Raw genomic sequence first — 22,476 nt, forward strand, 5'->3', positions numbered from 1 at the left:
CAGGCTGGTGGTGGTGGTGTAATGGTGTGGGGGATGTTTTCTTGGCACACTTTAGGCCCCTTAGTGCCTATTGGGCATCGTTTAAATGCTACGGCCTACCTGAGCATTGTTTCTGACCATGTCCATCCCTTTATGGCCACCATGTACCCATCCTCTGATGGCTACTTCCAGCAGGATAATGCACCATGTCACAAAGCTTGAATCATTTCAAATTGGTTTCTTGAACATGACAATGAGTTCACTGTACTAAAATGGCCCCCACAGTCACCAGATCTCAACCCAATAGAGCATCTTTGGGATGTGGTGGAACGGAGCTTCATGCCCTGGATGTGCATCCCACAAATCTCCATCAACTGCAAGATGCTATCCTATCAATATGGGCCAACATTTCTAAAGAATGCTTTCAGCACCTTGTTGAATCAATGCCACGTAGAATTAAGGCAGTTCTGAAGGCGAAAGCGGGTCAAACACAGTATTAGTATGGTGTTCCTAATAATCCTTTAGGTGAGTGTATATATATAATTGTTTTTTTTTTTGTCATTTGTACCGGTAAAAATGGTAAAAATAATTGTGCAACGATCAAAGACGTCTGTCTAGCGCATGGGTGGGGAACCTTCGAGTATTTACAAAATTATTTGCACATCATACAATTGCTTGCAATTTCTGATTGTGGGTTGAAATGAACGTACACATTCTGTTATGTGCTTATGTACCAAGAAAAAGTAAAAAATGTATTTCAATTATACAATATTTTGCATTGATATTATTTAAAATAATCTGTAATCATAATAAAACAATTTTAACAGTTAATTAAATCAAGGCAATTTTTTTAAATGTTCAAATGATTTCTCAAATAGTAGGGTCAAATTTTCTCGAGGCCTTATACGGCCCTGAGGCCGGAAGTCTTTTCTAGCATATCTTTACATCGAAGAACTATTTAAAATGGTGCGGACGTTCAGTGTGAACAGCCACTTACTCTTTTTTTTGTTGAAACACAAAAGTGGACATTTTAAGAATCTTTCTATACACTCTCTATACAACGACGTTTATAGTGACTTTCAAACACCATAAAAGTACCATAAAAGTTTATTTCTGGATGTGAACATGGGCTAGACATGAGCTTCAGCAGATGAGATGAGGCTCAGTGAATAACAATTATTATACTTATTTTTTCTATTTTGGAGCTGTTATTGCATGGAAGAAGCTTTTTGTTTCTTTTTTCCTTTTTTAGTTCACCTTGTGTTCAACAGGTTTGCAATTTTGAGGGTGAGTAAATAATGACAACATTTTAGAGGTGACTCCTTTAAATGGAAGCAGCATATGTCTGTCTAACACTATCAACAGCTCTACGTTTTCCAAATACTCCCTCTCATCCCAAACTCCTGAGCAACGCCCGATCTGGGGATTATAAATGTCGGAAACCCCAGAGCTTGTGAATCTTTATAAGCATGATTACCCATCCTATAGTACCATGTTCTACATAATAATCACAAGAAGCACATACAGGATATATCACAGCAGTCTTTCCAGCTTCATATCACAATTACTCTCTCTATCTCACGTCTAGAACTAAAGTGTATCTACAGATTTAAATTGGCACTTGACAATTACATACGGGTGTCTGCCGTTTGCTCTTTGCTTCAAAAATATCACTTTAAATGGCAGCTCTCAACAATGCATCTGGAGGCTGTACATCTCTCCACATTTCATCCTCTCCTTAATGTTTCATTTCTTTGTACATTTTTTTCTCTCGCATTATAGGAACAGGGTGCTCCTCCCCAGTGTATGGGGTTTGACGATTCCTCGTTGCCTGGGGAATTAAGAGCTTTTAGTCCAGTGAAAGGAGCGGCTGCATGTTCTCTTCTTCACTTTTCACTTTTTCTGGTCGTTTCAGGACACCGGGCTCAACAACAGACTGGGACCTGCGGGTGTAAACAAAATGTGAGTGCAACCAAAGGAACCAGATTTTGGCCAAAGATACTGTACACCTCGTATATATAGTGGGGCCCAAAAAGTCTGAGGCCACATGTGACAATCCTTTTATTTTGCATTCTTTTCTAATATATGTTCTAATATAATACAATATATATATTGTGATTTTATTTTTCATTAAACACTATAATTATATGATCAGAATACCAAATTGAACCAAGGTGAACATTTTTAGAAATTCTTATTATTTGGTATGCTTCAATAGCATGCACTCGGGCTGGAATGGACTCCATAATTTAGTGCAAAACCCGATGATTCATGTTCTAAGAATGTTCCAAAGAGCATTTTACATTATGCGCTTCAATTGAAGCTTAACAACAGTAAGGTAACATGGTCAATGTCACATATTTGATTAGTGGCCCAAAAATTGTTCTGAATCTCAAATATCATAACATTTTAATTTTTTACATTTTTATAATCCTAAAACGTGCAGTTCCAGATTTAAATGAGTTTTGAATCCCACATTTTCAGTTTGGACTCACACTTTTGGACCTCACTGCAATGTAGGGTACATACAGTACTCAAAGTAGTATGCATTGTACAGTGCTGTGCATGTCACAATCATTAAAGGGGAAAGATGTGTAATGGGAAATGACATCTTTGCACTCTGTGCTGGCCTACTTTTGATTCAGCCCTCTCGTATTGGCATAAGAAGCTTTGAGGACAGTGTGCTATCATTCATCATGCCCAGATCTGGGGCATCTTACTCTGACAGAAACATTTATGTACAGTATAAACCATGATTGTAATCATGAAAATTAAGAAATAACATTGCAGGGAGACAACTACTGGACTGTAAATGTAACTAGAACAATATTCAAAATGCATTTAATGTTCGTAATGTTTCGCATATCCAAGTGAAATTGACTATTCTAGGAGGCAGTGTTGGGGGGATTTGATTTTATCCTTTGGGATTGGATTGTGAAAAGCTAGCTATGGCAATTTTAACATATATTAACTAATATTTTACTCTTAAAAAACATACATGTATGCAAAAAAATTTAGCACAAATGAAAAAAATCTGCCTGAAACAAAAACAGTGATCCTTTAAATAGACCTGGTTTAATCCAAATCACACAAAGGAAGTGTTAACCATATACAATAATGTAAACTACAAACAAAAACTGACCCCAAAATGATACCCATCATATTAACATAAACATAAATATTTCAGCATAACTAAATCATCTAACTAAATCATAATTGTCTAAATATGGGGCAGTGGTGGCTCAGTGGTTGAGGCTCAGGGTTACTGACCAGAAGGTTGGGGGTTCAAGCCCCAGCACCACCAAGATGCCACTGTTGGGCCCTTGAGCAAGGCACTTAACTCCAGGTTGCTCCGGGGGGATTGTCCCTGTAATAAGTGCACTGTAAGTTGCTTTGGATAAAAGTGTCTGCCAAATGCATAAATGTGCTTTACACTGTGTCTTGTTCACCCATTCTCACACACCGATGGCAGAGCTGCCATGCAAGGTGCTAGCCTGCCACTTGGGGTTTAGTGCCTTGCCCAAGGCATGTGGAGTTGTGTGGGCTGGGAATCGAACCACCACCTGAGCCACAGCTGCCCCTAGTGCCGCTTCTAACTTTCACCCAATGGTAGCTGGATAGTAACTCTCTTAACTGAGCAAAGTTTTCATTATTATTCAATTTTGTTTGATGTTAAAATATGAAGAGACAAATATCAGTAAGACATGTAGAAGTATAAACACTTAAGCGCCATCAAAACTTTGTCTCAATAAAAGGTGTGAGTTTGGAGCTACATGTATGCTGACTAATGGCATATGGCGGAGTGTTTGGGAAACCTGTTTGAAAACAGTAATTACTGACATTTCCGTTTGGTGTCATAGTGGAATTGCATGATTTAGCTTTACCCAACTAGAACACAAGACCTATATTGAGAATATTAAATCATTCTACATTATACTTTTACATTTCTTTTTCAAAATCCTATTTTTTTCATTCCCACAAACAAAGCACAAATTGACTTGCAAAAAGCTATTCCACTATTGAGGGATACCAAGAAGTTATACTATTCCAAACTAGCCCCATAAAAAAAAACACAAGAGAAAATGAAAAAAAAAATGTCCATGTGACCTTTCCAGAGCAGAAAAAATGAGGAAGTGATGTTTTAATTGCTATGAATAATTTGACCTTTTGAAGAATGTAGATGTTAGGTTTTTAAGAACAAGCATCTCTGGGCTGGCACTCATTTGCAGCACAGTGACATTCAAAGCTGTAATAGGGAGTGGAAATTCACAGCATCATGTAAACATTACAACTTTGTTGTTTGTTTTATTACTGCCTTAGGAAGCAGAAATGTCAGGGATACAATTCTGACAAGTCCACAACAGTTCTCACTGGGTAGTGTAGAAAAAGGATAACTTCTTTAGCTAACTTGCATATGCCAAAGTCTGGATGCCACGTGCATATATTGCCCCCTTGGACAATGACAATGACAAGCTTTTGATTTTCTTTAGATTTATTTGCCCCAGTTGTTTTCTGCAACAGATTCGGGGCGGAAAACTTCAACACTCACAACAGGCGTTAATTTCACTTATTCTCTATATCTTTACTCTCTAGTCTCTACTTTTTACAGCGCCCCCAACAGTATATATTTTCTTAGGTTTACTGTATATTATACTCTTAACATATTAGTGCAAATGATTTACAAATAACTTAAAGACATGAAACAAAAAAAATTAAATAACAATTATTTTGAGGTCATTACACATACTGTAGTTTGAGAAGCTACTTTGAAACTATAGCTTGTCAAGCTATTGTACAAACTATTCATAATTTAAAGCTACACTAATATTATAACTTTTATTAAAAAAAAAACTGCTGAAATGCTGTCATGCTACTGAAAATGTTGTGAAAGCTAAAGTAATTTTTGCACTATGGCGTCAGATTTATATCACCAGAACCTGAATTTGAAAAAGCCTCTGAAATCATGATTTTGAAAAAATACTGAGTGTAATTTGATGCTATTGAAAAATGTTGCTTGTAATTTTAAACATTTGAAAATATTTTGTGTGAATTTACCTAGAAATTCGGGTTGTGAAAATCAAGTTTTAATCATTCAAGTCAGGTGCCAGTTGTATAAAACTGTTTTAGACTAGACTTACTAGTTAGTCATCTAAAATGTTGGTTTTAATTTTTTCAATCAGTTGCATAAAAACTTAAATCAGTCTAAATTAAGACCGAAATGTTAGACACCACAACCTTAGGCTAACTTTAGTTAACATTCTATGTTGCCATGGAAAATAACTGTCAGCTGAGCCAGTGATGGCTGAAAGGGGCTTGAGTTGAGACTTTTGTATATGTTTTTTATTATTTGGGTTCAAATCACTAAAGTTGTTCATTAGAATACATTTTTAAGCACTGTAGTCCACTAATAAGCAAATATATTCAGCGAATGAAAACTGTATTGAGCATCCACTGTCGGCCATTTTATTAAAGCTGCTCAGTGTCTTGCTGTAGTTTGACAAGCTACAAGCTACACAACATTTTAAGTAGTTAAGCTACAGTCAAGCTACTCTTTTGAAAAAGTAGTTAGCTACATTACAAGTTACTATCAAAAAGTTGCTAGCTACATTGAAGCTACTTAATGAGGCAATATTTTTTAATGTTACTATCAAATCAATAATATTACTAAAAACAATTTGCACTAATGACATTTATTAATTATAATGCATTTAATGTGTTTAATTAAATATATTAAACATATTTAATACATTTAATGAATAGTAACATTAATACAGTTAATAATGGCATAAGATAAAATACAACAGTATAAAATAAAAACTAAAAAGATCAGACACCGTTAAAAAAATCTTTTTATAATATACTTCACACTTTTCAGTCCTGCTGTGGCCAGGTGTAGCCTACTTCCCTAAAGATCAAATTTTTATGACAAACTCTCCTTGGGCTGGCATTTTGTACATAATATTTAGTGTGGATAATATGTGAAAAAGACTCAGGGCTTGTTTCTCCACTCACCTGGTCATTGTATTTTCTGACTTTTTTGCCATTGACATGCAAGTGCCAGCTTTACAGGTCACATACAGAGGTTGCTCTACAAATATTTGTTCGCTTTGTTCAGGTATAAAAAAGTGGACGGATGGTCATCCTAGATCAGGGGTCGGGAACCTATGGTTTGCAAGCCACAAGTGGCTCTTTGTTAACAATCAAGTGACTTGCCGGGTGTCTCACCATTCAACAACACATGATCGTTTAAAACTTTCTAGAGATAATTCCAACAGAAAGTGTGGGTGCGAAGTCAATGACACTGTTTTGATTTCCTTTCTCCCAAATTTGTCATACAGCCTACTCTTGTGAACGAGGTTTGAAATGAATACCCACCAAATGCGTGAAAAAAAGATGCGTGTTTGACAAAACATGATTATATTTTGAAGAACAGATGACTGAAAAGACACAGATACACGTTCTCCTCACAAGTAATTTTACTGATCTACCCGCAACAAGTGGGTGACCTGTATGACGTCTCAAGTGACACATGACAAGAAATGCTGTTGGTCAAAAAGACGCGTTTGAAGAACACACTTTATTATATTTTTAAGAACAGACAAAAGAAAAGATGTCAATGCACGTGTCTGATTCTCTGTTTGTTCAGAGGCATGCAACGGGACCCTGTCTTGTGGAACAAGCCCATGTAAAGAGAAAAATGAAAACTGTTTGCAAGAATAACATCTTGGCTACTGTCATAACCTCCGTTCCCTGATGGAGGGAATGAGACGTTGTGTCAGTGTAGTGACACTAGGGTTCTCTCTTGAGAGCCTAGGTTACCTCTTATCTTTGTGAAAAGGTCAATGAGAATTGGCGAACAGAACATGCCCCTCCCCCGGACATACGGGTATAAAAGGAGGGAAATGTGCATCTGTTCAGACAGATTTAGAGCTGAGGAGCTGAGAGTAAGGTCCCGGCCATTTCAGCGGCTTAGTACAGTGTTGTGGCAAGAGGGACACAACGTCTCGTTCCCTCCATCAGGGAACGGAGGTTACGACAGTAACCGAGACGTCTTCACCTTAGGGGAGGGGAAAAACACTATGCACAAGCGATACACCCGGCCAGCTGTACCGTATTACCGAATTCTAAGTTTTCGGACCTGTCAAAACACGGGACGAGACCGGTTCAACCCGGAGATTGTAAAATCTCGCGAAGGTATTGGGTGTTGCTCAGTCCACTGCTCTACAGATGTCTGTTACAAGGTGCTCCTTGTAGAGTGTGCTCGAACCAGCAATGGCGTGGCCTGGGTCTGGTATGCCAACGCAATGGAATCCACAATCCAGTGGGCAAGCCTTTGTTTGGAGACACCATTACCTTTCCGCTGTCCACCAAAGCAGACAAAGAGCTGCTCAGAGTGTCTAAAGCTCTGCGTGCGATTCAAATAGGTGTGCAAACCAGACACAGCAGTGCTAAGGCTGGATCTGCCTCCTCCCGGGGCAACGCTTGCAGGTTTACTACCTGATCCCTGAAAGGGGTCGTAGGAACCTTGGGCATGTAGCCTGGTCGGGGTCTCAGGATGATGTGAGAGTCTGCCGGACCAAACTCCAGGCAAGTGTTGCTGACAGAGAACGCTTTCAGGTCTCCAACCCTCTTGATGGAATTGAGCGTGATCGGGAGGGCAATTTTCAAGGAGAGGGCCTTTAGTTTGACTGATTCTAGCGGCTCAGACGGGGCTCTCCGAAGGCCCGAGAGGACAACGGATAGATACCATGAGAGTAACAGACATGGCCTAGGAGGGTTCAGCCTCTGGGTGCCACTAAGGAACGACTTATCGTCCATTGAATCGTGGTGAGCCGCTATGGCGGCTACTTAAACCTTCAAGGTGGAGGGGGACAGCCACCCTCCAGCCTCTCCTGCAGGAAAGAGAGCACTGACTTGACTGTGGACCTTTGTGGGTCTTCAGTTCGGTAAGAACACCAATTTGCGAATAAGCGTCACTTTTGTAAAAAGTTATTTTATGGAGACCAACACAAACGTGTGTACTCAATTCCATATTGCAACATGTTACTTATTAATTTTTGCATATTTGTTTGTTTTTGAGTAGTCTATTTGCAATATATACATTTTGTTTCATTGAAAAAAAAACATTTTAAATAGTAAATTATTATTCGAAAAAATGCATCAACCAAAAATTAAAAAATTTGCTTCTTAGTGAAAAAAGTTGAAAAATTGTTGCATAACAATACATGTCATAAATTATTTCTATTACCAATCATTTTATTTATTTTTACATGAAAATAATAGTTAATTAAAAAAGAAGACAACTGATTCTGTTCAGCAGACAGAAATATGCTGCCAGATCGTTGGATGTTTTGCCGGAAAAGTTTGACTTTTACACAATAAGGAAGGCTAGTAGTTATAATCTGACCAACATGATGTAGCCTTTGGTCACACTACTTGCTGAAAAAAGTAGTTTGCTAATGGAAAAGCTACTCTGTTTTAAAGGCAGCTGAGCTACTGTCAACTTACTGAAAAAATTAGTTAAGTTAGTAGCATCTCTACATGTAGCTAGCTACTCCCCAACACTGATGGCTATGTTTATGCAACCGGCCCTAGGGGTATCGATTAGGGGTGTCGATTACCCAAAAATCACAACAAGCAAATATAACCCATTTACCAAGCCAAACGTTTCTTGGAAAGATTTAAATTTAATTCAAATTTCAAACTTGCAAATTCTTTGAATTGGAGAAAGAAACAATTATTCATTTGTTTTATCATTGTATTTATTCAAGATTGTTTTTGGAAGGATTTAGAGTTTTAGAATCAAGAGAAAATAATGTGTGATAAAAGGTTGTGTATTATGTGTGTTTTATGTTCAAAATTCAAATTCAAGTTCTGGTGATATAAAAATGACACCATACTGTGCCACCAAATGGATTTGCAAAAATAAATAAATAAATACATTTCAAACAGCTTTCCTGAACATTTGAGCTCTAAATAAGCCATTGCACACAGGGCTATTTTTAATAGATCACACCTCTGCAGTGCACACGTCCAACCTGAAAGCTCTATTAAACAATAGGCAGGGGAGGAAGTGAGATGTCTACCCCAAGTAAACCATCACATGTGTTTTTACGCTCTATAGGCTTGCGTCAATGCGCAGAACATAATTTAATGGTGCTCATGGCAGTGACTCATCTGCCTGATGTTGATTTCATTACCCAGTAAATCGAGACACCTCCTCCTGGAAAAGATCAGTGAGACGATACATTCCTAGAGCTCCTTGAGTTGACAAAGTCCCCTCATCAAACACATAATGCCGCAAAAATGCACATCTTTAAGAATTGCTGCGTTTAATCATGAGACAGCAGAGAGTCGGTTGCTGAGCACAGTAACCAAGAGAAAATGTACTAAAAATGTAATTCTTCTGACAAACACTGTACTTTCTAGTTGAATGAAGACTGCAAACAAGCTTTTTTTTTTGTCCTGTCGTGGCAAACCACCAAATCATGTAATTTAATAAGATGTACTGTTAACCCTTAAATGCATCGCCATTTTTCCAAACATTACATTCCTCTGGTCTTTAGCGACACTATGGTGCATTATTCTTAGTATAAAGATGTCAGAAAAGCCAAAGAATAAAATATAGAGATAAATAAAAGAGTACAAACAGTCATGATGATGATCTCACACTAAAACAACAACACCAAGTACAAACCTCTTCATGGTTTTTGGGGACAGATCTTTCTCCAGGTCTTTGACAGATAAGGTGTAGGACTCGGGGCAGTAGTCCGTCTCCTCATCATATGCGTGGTCAAGCAATGTCCTGGCCCAGGTGCCCATATCGTAAGGAGGCAGCATGCCACCCAGCTCAGATGGCAAAATCTCGGGCAAGATCAGCTGGTGCAAGCTGTTCAGATTGTTCCCATGCATGAAAATCTAAATGAACAAAATGGAGTTATTATATTTCACTAAACCCTTTGCTAGTCATGCTGGTTTGTCTGGTTATTGTTTCAAGCTAACTATGGGCTGCTGCTTTTATTTTTTATTGCAAAGTAGATTTCACTAATTTCTGTAGCATTATACTGCTTGTGTATTTTGTTGCAATTGCCCTATTGTTGTACATGAAAATACTGTATATATTTTAATCATTTTAGCACATGAACATAAATCTATCATCGTGAGCAAACAGATAATAATGATCTGTATTTAACCTTAACATACGGCCTCTTTTGTGCATGAGCTTGAAAAGACATACCCAAAATCAAACTCTTCCAGTTCTTGGACCATTTGGTCTACAAACACAAACTTGGGCTCATTTGAAAGTAGACACTTAGACATATGTTATTCAAAAGTAAAAATGTATAATTTTAGGATATAAAAATTTGTTAGAGCTATTCAAATATTTTGAATAGTGACCGCAAATATTGTTTAGAAAATACTATTTTTAAATATGCAAGACTATGCGCAGTGCCCCAAAAACACATCTGATACAAAACCACATGTCTGATGTAGGTCTGACACAATTGTGAAATTGATATGATCAAAATTCTAAAATGTAAGTGTACTTCCAAAAAAAGGTCACTTGGATGTGCCAATAGACCACTTGTAGTAACTACGTAAACCAAATCTATGATATCATTTTTTTATTATTATTTGGGAATATATTATAATGCATTCCATATATATTTATGCATTTTATGAACAATGTGAAAATAACATTACAATTTGTAATGTTGCAATGGAAATCTTTCTGTTAATTTTTTTCCCATACAAATGTAAATTGACTTGGTAATTTTTAAGAGCTTTTGCTCTGCCGTTCACCCAGGTTCTTTAACCACTGCCTCAAGCCAGAGAGACTCACTCCCCCGGCTTCGATCACCATCAGTGGAGCTATGTCAATCCATTGGGACCATGTGTGCTCCAGGGTCTAACTAACGGCGGGCGAAGCCGGGGAGTGTGGCTCATCTCGGCTTGAATGACATGTCCGAGCTTTGGGTGCTTTGACAGCACTAAGAGAGTATATATATTCCTGACAAAAGAGTATATTTTCTCTATTAGAGCAAAACACATTGACCTGATCGTCTTTTTAAAGACTGGTCTTTTTAAAGATGGCTTTCCATCTTTGAGTAGTTCATGGATGTGGTCGTTATCTCTCCACCTCCGACTGCCATGGGTGCTGCTTTGCATGTTCTCATTGCGAGAACATGACCATGGCAACGTTGCAGTCGCGGCTCTCCTTCTTCCGCGGGAAAGCCGCTCCAGCAAATTCCACTTGCCAGTTCTCATTGGCCTTTTCTCAAAGATTGGAGGTGTTTGGGGCTCCCAAGAGCGACCCCTAGTGTCATTACATCGACACAACGTTTCGTTCCCTCCATCAGGGAACGGAGGTTACAACAGTAACCGAGACGTTTTCATTTTTCATTGGCTACATGACCCAACAGTCAAAAATGATCTAGCATTTCAATGGCTGGCTTTATCCAGAGATAAAATGATGCAAATCTTTATATCACTCGTGTCAACTGCCCTGATTGGCTATTTTGAGTGACTATCCAATCACAACTGCACAGAAAACTTTGAGGGAGGGCTAATTTTTGGGTGTTTTGCTACTGAAACGTTACATTGAGTGCCAGATTTTACAGAGAATGGACATGTATGATAACATGTGTTGAATATGTAAAACCTGAACGCAAAACAGATTGATCAATATTTCTTCATATTTGGACATATTTGGACTAAAATCTCTAATGGATTTTATTTACTGGATTCTTATAATGAAAAGCATACTGAAGTTTGGAGGATTGTGCTCATCTGTGTTTGGCTGGAAGACAATAAATGTCAGAACTTCCGGATTCATTTTCCATGTTTTGATTTTCATTCTTGACACATTTAATAAAATCGTATTGTTTTAACTTTGCAATTGTCAAAATTGCTTTAAAATATCAAATTATATTATTTGTTTACAATTCCAGTTTAAACTTGCATTAATCATAAATTAAATGTAAATAAAATGCAAGTGGGTCATTTTTGTCCCACCCATTGTTAAGAGGTTAAGAATCTTTTATTAAACTTTATTTTAGGTTATTGATGTAGAGCAGTAAACAATAGGCATATATAGTCAAAACTCTAAGACCCTGCTTCCATCTGGTATTAAGATGTGTTTTTGTGGAACGGATCACATGTGGTCAGCGTTAAATACAGATCTAAAAGGGTTCTAAAACGTTTTATGATCGAATCACAAAAACCACAAACGTATGTAGTCAAAAATGCATCTGAACGCTAACTGCAATCTGCAGCGAAGCACCACCCCTCACTTGTCAATCAACTGCTGTGCTAAAACAAGAGTTTAAACTTTGCTGGTTGCGAGCAGTTTTGAAAGGAAATAACAATCCATTCTGAAAAACTAAAAGCGGATAAATACACAAGTGTCAGAACTTCACAGATCTTCCTCATTGTGTCTGATATCAACATGCAGGGGCACTTATGAGAAGCATGGACATCTGCAGCTCTCACCTCTAATCTGCAGCTTTCACTTCACGACATGGGATCACCCAAAACGCATCTTAATATCAGATGTACACGGGGTCTAATATGCCTGAAAAATTTCTCTCACCCTTTTTCTTGTTTTGTCCTTCAGGAAAGGCCGGATAACTGTGTACAGAGCATGGATGTACCAAGGTTGGTTGACAAAATGGATTCCTCCAAACCTTGCTGGGAAGCTATCCTGTGGGATAGAGAAGGAATATGAATATTTTTTTTGTGCAAGCAGGCAGATGCTGGCGCTGGTTGTACAATACAGTAAGTTGTAATTACTTCATACCTGATCTCTCAATGTCATGACTATACTTAATTTATTTGTGGTGAGAAAAGCTTAACACTATAGCAAAATGTAAAAGTGAAGTACTTTCCTATTCCAGCTTAATATGTAGAGACAACTCATTTGAGGCACCTGGAAGTGAAGTTCATGACACCACAGAGGATTAAACCTAAGGATAAACATAATTTCCCCTGATCACACTCCTGAAGTTAATAAATACTTCACACTGTTCACTAATCTGTCCTGAACAGTAATCCATAATCATAAAGCTGACTGCAAGGATCCTGGGAAGCTTCATAATGATGCTGTCTTGCATTCATTTTTCACTCGGCTATGTTCAGTACAATAAAGTAAATTCAAGTAATGATGTAAAGGCCTTTAAATCCCCAGTTTTAAAAACCAGCAAACCACAGTGATACAGATAATATTTAATATTTGTAATTTGCTGGTGATTACCGGCTGCAAATTATTTTTTCAGCGTCATTATCTGCCTGGGTACTGACTTGAGTCTGACTCAGATCCAAGTCATTCATTTCATGATACATTTGCCTTGCAGAACAGAAATTAATTTACTTTAACAAATACTTAATTAGTCTTAACTTTAATTGCTAACATTTTCTTATTTTTTCCTAATATTTTTTTTAATTAGACTGTCATATCTTGTTTGCATCCTGCAAAAACAAAACATCAAAAGATATTTGAAAAATATTATAAATATTGTATAGAGCATTGTTGGTAGATTATTATAATTTTTTTTTTTAATTAAAATGATATTTTACAAAAAATATATTAATATAAATAAAACGTACTTCAAAGGCAAGAAAACTAATTTCTAATATCATAATAATATTTGCTCATGCAAAATTTGCACATGCAAAAGAATTTCAGATAATTTTTTTAAAATGTACCAAAAAAAATATAAATTTGAATTATATTTATATATTTTGGCCAAACATATTTATTTATTTACAAAGGCCAAAAATATGATACATATAATTGTTTATTATATCTGACTTAAATGAAAAAATGGCAAAAATATATAAAAATACATGTCTGTAAAAATACTTAAAAACTAAAAATGAACAATTATTGCATTTTCTTTTGCATATTTTAAAGTGTACCAAAAACATAAAAAAATATACATTTTTACTGTATGGCTTCAGCACTTTAATCACATGGTCATTTACTATTTCTCATTTTGACTTTGATCTCATAAAAAAACAGTGCTTTTGGTATGACTGGCATAGTGCTGATGGTAGACAGCTGCGGGCGGGTAAGATGCCCACGGCACTGACCCCACCAGGCCTGTGTCTGACAGAAGACTGCAAGCTTGTGGGTGTTAGATCTGACACTGTATCTTATGCAGATGCAGGTGCTGGTGGGTCTGCATGGTGACTGGCCAGGGCTTCAGAGGGTGGGACATAAGGCATTAGCCAGCAGGCAGTGTAAGCACATAAGATGATATCTCTGCCCGGGGACCCTGCTGCTATGAACGAGATAAAGGTCTCAGCTGCATTAAACATGAGTACCTAAACAACCTTTGGTGTGAGCTGCTGAAACCCGATTGATCTGTGTCCCTGCAGTGAGACAGTTGGTGGGACAGAGGCTGAGGGGGAGGGGAACTCACACAATGCTCTTGTTGCTTGGCCCCAAAAAGCTTTGGTGATTATGGAGGATCTTACTCATCCTCTACGCAGTCACTTTCAGTTATTGCCCTCAGGGAGGCGTTTTAGGCCACCGCGGGCCATCAAGAATGTGTATCAGATGTCGTTTGTGCCAAATGTAGTCAGACTATTAAATGTGTAGCTGTATATGTGTGTAGATATGTGGGTGGGAATTTGAATATGCCTGCAAAAGTATACTTTTAATGGATCATATTTGTTTATGGGGTTTTTTTCAATGCTGTTTTATGTGATGTGTTGGTGTTTATATTGTCTATGGTGAAGCCGAAGACAAATTTCCACATTGTGGATAATAAGGCACTTAACTGAACTGAGCACATGATCAGATTCTGCAATGCTGAAAAAGTATAAAATTTTTAAATAAAGTTTTAAGCTCCCATGATTATGCTAGGTCTTTGCTCCAAACCTAATGGGACTGAAACTAGTTGGAGCTACCATGCCATCTACTGACTACATAGGCTTCCGCCTTGTATGGATTTATTAACACAGCTAGCGTAAGCATGTTCCTGAGCTAATACCAAATTATTGTGTCAAATAGTCAAATACATTAAAAAAAATATTATTATTGACACTTTTCAGTGTTGAATAAGATCAACTATTAGTCAGGGGCATAACTAGAGGGAGGGCAGTGTGGGTAGCCCCCTAGGGCACTGGGGTGAGAGGTTGCCCACAACGGTCGACCAAAAGAAACCATAAAAATGGCCGTGGGCCTGAGGGGTGATGAAAAAATGACCAAGGGGCCCCAAGGAGGAGGCCCTACAATTTCTTTGCATGGGGGCCCGCAAAATCCAAGTTACACCACTGCTTTTAGTACATGTATAAATTAAATTACTCTCTTCAAATTGCTGAGAATGATGCCTTTGTGTACAAATGGCTATCAACCAGTTTATTATATTGTCCTACTACTGACTGTGTAATTATAAATTATTGTGAACCAGTAAATGTTCATTCAAAATTTTATGTGACATTAACATTCAACTTTATTGTCATTGTGCAGAGCCAATGAAATGCAATTGTTTTCGCATATCCAAACTAAGCTGGGGTCAGAGCACAGGGTCAGCTATGAAACAGGGTCAAGTGCCTTGCTCAACAGTGTTATCTTGGCAGTGCTGCAGCTTGAACCCCCAACCTTTCAGTCCGTAACCCAGAGCCTTGACCGCTGAGCCACCACTGGCCTATAACATGCAGTATACTCCTGTATGTATTATGATGGACCTGACTAATAATAAAAAAACATCTGTGCAACAAGTGTTTAACTACTACAAAACTATACATACAAACTATTTTTCTATGCTAACCTAACTAGTCACAAGCAAACAGAACAAATCTAAGATAGATACTGCAAAAAGCTTTTTGCAGGAAGTCACCAAACCTCGATAGGAAGCAACTATATAAAACAGATTTTTGTTAACGCCAATGTGTTTAAATGAATGCATGATTTTAAAACAAATCAAAGACACTGATGCAGCGATCTAGGTTTTGGCCAACTGATGAACCCAAATGGGTTTCTAAAAAGCATATATGCAGTGTTTCAAAATACAAAGCTATCAAGTGGGTATGATAGATTTTGAAAATAGGTCACACTGACCCGAATCGAGTAGAGCAACAAGATAAAAGCTCTTAAATGTGCCTCATTACTAAATCAGGAACCATTTAAAACATCAATCTTCAATGTATAATTACCTGTTTAAGACAGCTCTAGTAGAATGCAGTTTATCAAAGCTATCTCACTTTGCCTAGAGCTTTATGGGGTTGTTTTAAGGCACTGTATAAAATGTACTAGTGATTTGTCTCTTCATTTTGTTTTGGTGGCTTGACATGAAACATCTTTCTCTACTTTTGTCAAGAATCACCAATGATGCACAACTGAACTCCATAAAAGTCATTTGGAAAAACAAAAAAATCTATTTGCTTGTTTTGAAAGACCTAGCCTGAGGAAAAGCTAGTATTTTATCATGGTCCCTTTACCAAATAATACATATCAGTCAGAGTCATTGAGCCGTCCTATTTCATGAACACAGTATAGAGAGAGGATTTCAGGAAATCTGATTTCTAAGAGCCTTTGTAGGAGTGACACGGTGGCAGTTTGACCCCAACATAAATAGTCTTGCATAACCAGACTTTTGAATATGAGCTTAAAGTGCTTTATTTTGGCCATAAATCACCCTCTTAGAAAGGAAGGATCCCTCTAACCAAAAATGTTTGTGTTCATATTATGTTTGGGGGAGGGGTGTTCCATCTGAGCATCATGAAACCACAATAACAAACTGGTATTGAATTAAGGAGTTGACTTTTATTCCCTTTCGCACAAATTATCACAGATTATCAGTTCAAACATTTAGTTTTCGCCCTGTTCCTCACACAATACTATCTTAGGTCATCAAAAGAACATTTATTTTCATTGCAAAACCAACTACATTTATTCAAGTGTGATTAAATTGCATTGCAGCTCAACTGATAGTGTTGCTCTTGCAATGTAAAAGACAGGGGTACGAGTCCTTAAAAGCATGCGAGTTGACATGTGAGCCACAAATGTCATGGAAGCACCACAAGATGACGTGGATGTTTAGGCAATTGCATCTTTCATCTAACCCTTGTTTTTCTGACACAATCGGTTATGTTTAGGTTTAAGGTTAAGAGTAAGGATATAAGTTTTGTTGATTTAAAACTCTTAAAAACCTCATCTGTTTAGGTGCAATTTTAACTTGCTTTTAGTGCCACTTAGTGGACATTTTACCTCGGAACTGCAGTGATATAAAATTACAAATAATGATATCTTGTTTTCTTATTATTAACTCTCTCTAACAAAACTCCATGATCTTTCAAAGATTCGAAGCTACAGATTTATTTTAACTTTCACCAATCCAGCGACTAGTTGGAAGCACTGGAAGCACTCATTGTAGCAGCTTGGTACCTTTGTTAAAATGACTTTGTTTCCATGCACCACAAATCCCGGAAATTGCATAGCAGACAGATTTTACCTTGCTCTAGCTATTTTTGTGTATTAAATATACCAGCGGCCTGTGAACAGTACATGCGTGCTTTCTGTAGCAGAGACTAACATACAAACAGTTTGCATTCAGTTAGAAATGCTCAATCTAGCACAAAGACAAATTCACCATAAATAAGCAAAGTAAAACGAAGCTTCAAACCCTGACACATCCCATTGCTCATGCCAACAACTGAAGCTCTACAGGAAACTTTATCTACTCTTGCCAGATCCAGACCACTGGGCTTAGCACCACAACACCAAAAACACAAAGATGAAACTCTACTCACTGACTGTCAGCTCCACTGTCGATCAGAACAGCCCCATGCTAGAGCGATAAACAGAGCGCGACCATAACTGTGCCACTTTGCAGCAAGCAAAACAATTAGTTTAACTCCCTTCCTGCAGGCCCAGATATGTCTAGTGCAGTTTCCTCAGCAAAACCTGAAGCGCAGAAGCTCTTTGCTTTCTGAGAGACGGCAGGCCTTAATATCCAGATGGGCCAGTCAAATCAATTGACATGAGAGATGCAAAGCCATCACCCCTGCAAGTTGTTCCGTTGATTACAACTCTGCATAATCCATGTCGTCTGCCTGACTAGAGCTCTTCGTTTCCTTGGATCATTCTCTCCTGTATTTGCTTATAGGAATATGACTGCTGGCACAATAAATATTGTACAAACCTCATGCCCTGAGGTAGGGATGTGCCCGAAGTTGAATATTGTATCCGGAAAGGCACTGATAATGACTTCAAAATGAATAATGAGTTCATCCGAATAATGGAATTGTTTGACTGATTATCCAGGAAACACAAGTATAAAGTGGCATTTTAAATAAAACAAATAAAAAATTACAACAATTTTGTGAGTCTGTGAAGCAAATAAAACTAAAGTGTAAACCGTATGAATGAAAATGCGCACAATGTGATTTCAAATCGGATGGTGGTCTTGACTCGAATATTGCGTGTGTCTGGCGCTTGTCATGAGTAACATTAACTAAGATACAACACTTTTATTTATTTGAATGTTTGTATTTGTATTTAATATTTGCTGCAAAATGTGTGCTTGATATTTAACAATTGCCTAAAACCTTGTGCCTCCAGAATAACGTTATTATACTGTACATGTACAGACATAAATTAACATTTTGTTTCATCAGATATTAATATCAGAAATACAAGGAGAATCCACAGTTAACAACATATTCCACAGTTCCCCTTCTGTCACTCAGTGTTGTATCGATGTAGTGACACTAGGGGTTGCTCTTGGGAGCCCCATACACCTCTGACACCAGCGAGTACTCCACTGGGCTGCCACCTTCGGGTCTGCCTGCCCAGTCTGAGGCCGACGCAGAGCTGACCGCCATGCTTCCCCTGAGCCCTCGCGGCTGGTTGATTGGTTCCTTTACGTGCACCTGTGCCCGCAAAATGCTGCCACCTGGCGGGATCGCCTGGCACTCCCCTCCAGTGCCTGTAGGACTACGTCGTCTCTGGCGACCAAAGCCTACAGTGCCGCTGGACAGGCTGCCTCTGCTCTGCATGCCATGGCCCTCCTGCAAGTCCACCAGGCCAAGGCACTGAAAGAGCTGCATGTGGGTAGTCCTGACCCCGATGTGATGCAGTATCTACGCTCGGCGACTGACCTTGACCTCAGGGCCACGAAGGTCACGGTGTTAGCACTCGGGCAGAAGATGTCCACCTTGGTGATCCAGGAGCACCACCTATGGCTGAATCTGGTCGAGATGAGGGACGCCAAAAAAGTTCGCTTTCTCAACGCACCCATCTCCCAGATCGGCCTATTCGGTGACACTGTAGCATCTGGACAAATCAGACACACATTTATTCATTATTTAATGAATAAGCCAACCGATGTCTCAAGACTGTAGCAAGCAGATGCCGACGCAGGCTGCTGTCACGCCACTCGGGTTGATGCATACGAGACCGCTTCAGCACTGGCTTCAGACTCAAGTCCCACACATCGCATGGTCATGGTGCCGATCTTCTGTCACTTGTTCAGCCTTTGGAAAGATCTTGCTTTTCTGTGGGCAGAAGTTCCCCTACAGCATGTGTCCAGGTGCGTCGTCGTTACGACAGATGCCTCCAAGCTAGGCTGGTGCACCTTGTGCAACAGGCATGCAGCCGCCGGTTCCTGGACGGGACCACGACTGTGTTGGCATATCAACTGCCTCGAGTTGTTGGCAGTACTGCTCACCCTGTGGAGGCTTTCGCCATTGATCCAGGGCAAGCATGTGTTGGTCTAGATGAACAACACAACGACAGTAGTGCATATAAACCCCCAAGGTGGCTTATGCTCACGTTGCATGTCACAACTTGCTCGCCGTCTCCTCCTCTGGAGTCAGCGGCAACTGAGGTCGATGCGGGCCACTCACAGAGCGTTTAAGCCGCTCCCATATCCTCTCCAAATACAGATCATTTTTAAATAAATAAACAGATACAGATAAAAAATAAAATTGCTTCGTTGAACACCCCTACACTGAGCACATAGCAATTCAAGAAAGGAAGGAACTTTGAATGAGTACTTCACCAAAAATGTTTTATTCTGTCATCACATAGTTCCAAACCGGTATGACTTGCTTGCATGAACCAGAAATGGAGATGTTAATCAGAATGTTAGCCTCAGTCACCATTCACTTTCATTGCATTTTGGTCTATAAAATCAAAGTGAATGGAGACTGAGGCTGTCATTCAACCTAACATCCTCTGTGCTCCAAAGAGGAAAGAAAGTTATGTGTGTTTTGAATGACATAGGTGTGAGTATACTATGACAAAATTTTCATTTTTAAATCTTTGGGTTGATGATGTTAAAAGGAATGTGAAAATGTGAATGAGCAAATTGGATGACCGTGGAATTAAATTAAGAAGACTTACATTTTGTAATACAGCTTTTGAGACTGATACAAAGGACATTAATCGTGATAAAGGTGTAATGCTGGTGCTTCACTAAAGGGCTTTAAATCCATCTGTTGTTACGAGTTGTTATTATTTACTTTTCAACTTCTGCCATAAAGATGGGCAGATGTACTTCAGTCAACAAGGCATAAAGTGTGCTATTTCTGGACGAACAAAGTAGGCCCTACTGCCAATATTTACGTATATACACAACCACATTTATTCTGTACTTCTGTACATATATATCGCTGTGTTCTAAAAGATTCATCCCACATTTGAGCTCCAATTTCTGGGTTAAATGTCTACAGAGCGGTGCCAAAAGCGAGTTGCATATTTAGTAGTAAATTATGTAATACAGTCAACAAGAATGCATATTTTCTTAATCATATGCTCAAACGCAAACCCCAAACCTAAATTTTAGTGGAGTAAAAATTTCATTTTAGAGGGAAAATGCAACCACCGAACCATGCTCATAATTATTTACATATGTGAATGTGATTACTTCCTGGTTTCCATGGGACCACAATGTTTCAGGGCTGCTATATTATCAGTAGCGCCACAGAGAAAGGCAAAAACATTAAAATTGATGCAAAATATCTGATGGGAGATGGTGCTTTTCAGAAAAAGTATCATTGTATGGCAAGAGCTGCATAAAGAGTTTTTTTTTCTCAACATGAGGTTGAGAAAATTAATTGTGAATTTAGATTTTTAGGTGAACTTTTCCTTTATAGAACTAAACTGGAAAGCTCACACAACTAAAACCATCCTTAACAAATAAAATTGAAAAATCATCAAAGTTTATACAGAATTTACATAAATCCCATTCAGAAAAAAAATATTTATAGTGCTGTAAAAATGGCTTTGTAGCTTTTCACTAAAATGCAAAAAAAAATAAAAAATAAATGTGATGCACATCAATCTGTCAGGAAAATTAACTTCTTGTGTCTTAAGAGACACTTTAAGTGGACTACATAAAGCACACATACGGCTGTGGTGGCTGAGTGACACGAGTGCATCTTTCTGTGAGCACAGCCCATCTGGAGGGCGCATAGCATGGTGGTTGGACAGGTTGCCAGGGAAACTCGGCATGGGGTGGGATGGGGAAGATTGGCCTATTGTGATTGGCTGCAAAGCATGGGTTTTTTCTCAAGACTTAGCGAGACAAAAGGCATGTCCAAAGCACAGAAGCAAACAACAGAGGCTGCAACAACAAAGCACTGCTCCAGGAAAAGCAGGCCAACTTTCTCTCAGTTCTATTGGACTTGGGAGTATGCATCTTTCTATTGATTTAGCTAAGAACAGCCATTTTCTGTGCATCAAGAGTCCTTTTCAACCACCATTTTCTGGGAAAGGTATATGACAGCTGTTTCTAAACTAACATTAAACCCATCCAACCTCAAGAAATCGATTATGGTCTGCAAACCAGAGTCTTCTAAAACGCACATGAAGGTTTCTTGCACAAAAAGTATTTTCAGTAACAACAGATTCTAGTTTTACAATATTCATTATTTCATATTCTCTTGTATCCACTCTACCCTTTCTGTCTATCAGGGTTTCTGTCATGCCTGTTTAGTCCAAAATATAGTATTAGTATCATGACAACTTGTTATATTTCGTAAAAGATGTTGCAATTGTAAGACATTGTATGACTTGGCTCTTACAAAAAGGTACAACTGTTATTCCCATCGATCCCAAACAAACAAATCACCAACATTTTAAATCGATAGGCAAACAATACAGATATCAACATCTGAGGAAAAAGAAATGTTACTCATTGCATATGTATTCATACATATTTATTATGATACTCACAAAGGCACACAGGAAATATTATGAAGAAAGCACTGAACCACTAAAAATAATATTTGATTCTTCCATATTATGTTGAAAATGACTTTCGAATTCCACTTTTGGGTTGCAGAGCTAAATGAATTGCCCTCAGGCACTAAACGTCATGTTTACTGACTCAATGTACATATTGAGGTCTGTCAGTGTCACAACACTGAACCGCAGGACCTCACACCTGTCATTCTAGCATTCTCTGCTGACTTACAAGCATTTAGAAATCCCCCTCAGCATATATCTGTAAATGTATATACTGGAAATTTTAAAGGTACAAACAT

General features: G+C 38.3%; 1 protein-coding gene across 1 annotated transcript in view; it reads right to left on the bottom strand.

Moving 5' to 3' along the window:
• Positions 1-316: 316 nt before the first annotated feature.
• LOC127623883 (clavesin-2-like) overlaps positions 317-22,476 on the bottom strand; it is a 28,758-nt gene continuing 6,598 nt past the window's right edge. The window contains exons 3-5 of the mRNA XM_052098463.1: positions 12,572-12,682; positions 9,677-9,897; positions 317-1,922 (exon numbers count right to left, since the gene is read on the bottom strand). Of these exons, the coding sequence (XP_051954423.1) occupies positions 1,829-1,922; positions 9,677-9,897; positions 12,572-12,682 (426 nt within the window). The 3' untranslated portion in view covers positions 317-1,828. The remainder of the gene's footprint in view (positions 1,923-9,676; positions 9,898-12,571; positions 12,683-22,476) is intronic.

The sequence above is a fragment of the Xyrauchen texanus genome, chromosome 30 (genome assembly GCF_025860055.1).
Source record: "Xyrauchen texanus isolate HMW12.3.18 chromosome 30, RBS_HiC_50CHRs, whole genome shotgun sequence".
NCBI lineage: Eukaryota > Metazoa > Chordata > Actinopteri > Cypriniformes > Catostomidae > Xyrauchen > Xyrauchen texanus.